At 54.6% G+C, this 2,452-nt stretch overlaps 1 protein-coding gene across 1 annotated transcript; it reads right to left on the bottom strand.

The window, feature by feature from the left end:
• Positions 1 to 622: 622 nt before the first annotated feature.
• LOC137944355 (lysM domain receptor-like kinase 3) lies at positions 623 to 2,047 on the bottom strand. The gene has a single exon (XM_068790014.1). It carries the CDS (start codon positions 1,924 to 1,926, stop codon positions 700 to 702), a length of 1,227 nt encoding a protein of 408 aa, XP_068646115.1. The 5' UTR covers positions 1,927 to 2,047; the 3' UTR covers positions 623 to 699.
• Positions 2,048 to 2,452: the final 405 nt, after the last annotated feature.

Genomic DNA, 2,452 nt, shown 5'->3' with positions numbered 1-2,452 from the left:
AATGAGAGAGGGCTGCGAAAATGAGAGAGGGAGCAGAGAATGAGAGAGGGTTGCGGGAATGGAGACGAAAGAGGGTTGCGGAGATGAGAGAGGGCTGCGGGAACGGAGACGAGAGAGGGTTGCGGGAACGGAGACAAGAGAGGGCTGTGGGAATGAGGGAGGGCTGCGGGAATGAGAGAAGGCTGCGGGAAAGGAGACGAGAGAGGGAGCAGAGAAAGAGAGAGGGCTACGGGAATGTAATGGCAGAGAGGGTGTGCGGCAGAGAGAGCCCTGAGAGACAGCCCCGCGCGAGAGTCATGTAGATGATTCTCAAAATCGGGCGGAAAGCACTTTTCGCCCGTTACTCTTGAGACATGAACTCTTGATTCATGTGTATTCATGTACATGACATGAATTTGGGCGCTCCCTAACGATATCAGGACATGACCTGCGTAATGCGCATGAAGATCATGTACTGAGTCATGTGCACTAACCCCCCTTACCGAGCTCTTTTTCAACGCAACGAGGAATTGACTGATTGTAGAAGAATCGGAGGTTCGAGAGTCGGGGACGTTGGTGGATCAGTCGAGGTTGGGCGGCGAAATTGGTTCGAACGTCATCGACTCAAAATCCAGTTCAGAGAGCCAATCTTCCGGTGTCTCTTCGACCAATTTTTTTAAGAAATGGATAATGACACGAGTGACGTAATCTTTAGGTAATTCACCTCCCCGTCAGGGAAACCGTCAACTCCGTCGGAATCTTCATTTTATCCGACCACGCTTTTGATTCCAAATAACGCCTCGAAATCTTCTCCTTCACGCGTCTCATATCAGGCCGCTTATCCATATCTACGTGGACGCAATCCAGCGCCAGACGTGTAACCTTTTTCGCCACCTCCATCGGGTACGAGTCCCTCAGCCGCCTATCTATCCACCGCCGGAGCTTCCCCTCGTCATCCGCCGCCTCTGCTGCGATCGCTATCAGCGACTCTCTTTCGCAGTCTCCCGTCGTCTTGTCGAAACGGTACTTGAGCGGCTCCGCGCCGGAAAGGAGCTCCAGCAACACCACTCCCACCGCGTACACGTCCGATTTCCGCGACGCGTTCCCGCCGGCGATTATCTCCGGCGGAATGTACCCCCTCGTTACCTCTACTTTCATCGTTCGGCTACCCGTCCTCCTTAACGCGCCCTCCTCCTCGATTTCCCCCACCGGCTCGTCCCCTATCTCGCCCGTGAGCTCCGCCGCACCGAAATGGCAGATTTTCGCGCGAAGATCCAGATCGGTGAGGACGATCGTCGAGGACTTGATGTGGTTGTGGACGAGAAAGAGGTCCAGTCCGGTGGAGTGGTGGATGTACTCGATCCCATGGGCGACGTCTTCCGCGATTTGCATTCGCGAAAGCCAGGTGCCGAGGACGGTGTAGTCGGGTGTTTTAGGGTTGCGGAGGCAGTCGGATAGGTTGGCCCCGGTTATGAATTCGTAGACGAGGTAGATGTAATCTCCTGAGAGGGAGGCACCGAGCAGTTTGGCGAGCGCGGCGTGGTGGGATTTGCAGAGAATGGCGAGTCGGCGGCGCAGTTCGGAGATGGGCAGCGACCGGCGGAGACGGCGCTGGAAGACGACGACGTCCTTGTCGCGGATGGAGCAGCGCCAGGCGGCGGAGGAGGCTGAGATGCTGCGGTTGAGGAAGTTGTTGGTGGCGGTGGCGATCTCTTGGAATGAGTAAATGTGGGGTTTCTCGGGAAGCGAGTCTCGGAGGCTGGTGATGGAAGCGGAGGAGGAGTTCTTGTTGCTTGAAGAAGGGTAGGAACGTGTCGGGGCGGAGGAGATGGTGGTTTTGTACGACGTCCCGGCGGACGACGTGGATGCCGAGGCCACAGTTCTCGGGAGTTGTCGCCGGGCTTTACTCGGTGGAATCGCGTCCACGCTCTTCTTACTCCCGCACATGTTTGAGCAGATACCGACGGAGGAGCAGGGATAATTATGAATAGGCGGCTGGTGGAACTCTCTCCGCCTACACCACCGAAAAGCATGTCGGCGACGAGGTTGGACGAGGAGAAACGAAGCCTCCTAAAATGCACTGGCGGTTGATAAATCTAGTCTCCGTGAAAGCCAGCATTACCTGAAGACGTAATCGAGCAAAGACGGTTGTGTCCGAGTTGTCGCTCATCCGATCATGATCAACAATCTCAGCCGTCTATCTCAGTCATCCAACGGCGCATCAAATAGTTTTTCGTATGGTAATAATTAATTTTTTTATTAATAATAACAGTCAAATTATTTGTTTTATTCTTGTACGTCGGTTCAAACTGACCCTAAAAGCTGAAAAGTGTGAATCGAAAAAGGGGCCCACGGCTGGACCGCTCGTGTTGAAAACGACAGGGGTGGGACCGTTGAGCGACTCAGCCATGTTGCCCACGAGTCGTCCCATGTGAAGTACCTTTTCAGGCCGGAGCGGATTCACACTAGGGTC

The sequence above is a fragment of the Aristolochia californica genome, unplaced genomic scaffold, assembly GCF_029961685.1.
Source record: "Aristolochia californica isolate CCGP_79_NKW_82.1479 unplaced genomic scaffold, dmAriCali1.0.hap1 SCAF_11, whole genome shotgun sequence".
Lineage (NCBI taxonomy): Eukaryota > Viridiplantae > Streptophyta > Magnoliopsida > Piperales > Aristolochiaceae > Aristolochia > Aristolochia californica.
The sequence above is the reverse complement of the archived record's forward strand: the minus strand, read 5'-3'. Positions and strand labels throughout refer to the sequence as shown.

Excerpts from the sequence above, each read along its gene's own strand:
- LOC137944355 (XM_068790014.1), bottom strand. The coding sequence starts at position 1,926 with ATGTGCGGGAGTAAGAAGAGCGTGGACGCGATTCCACCGAGTAAAGCC.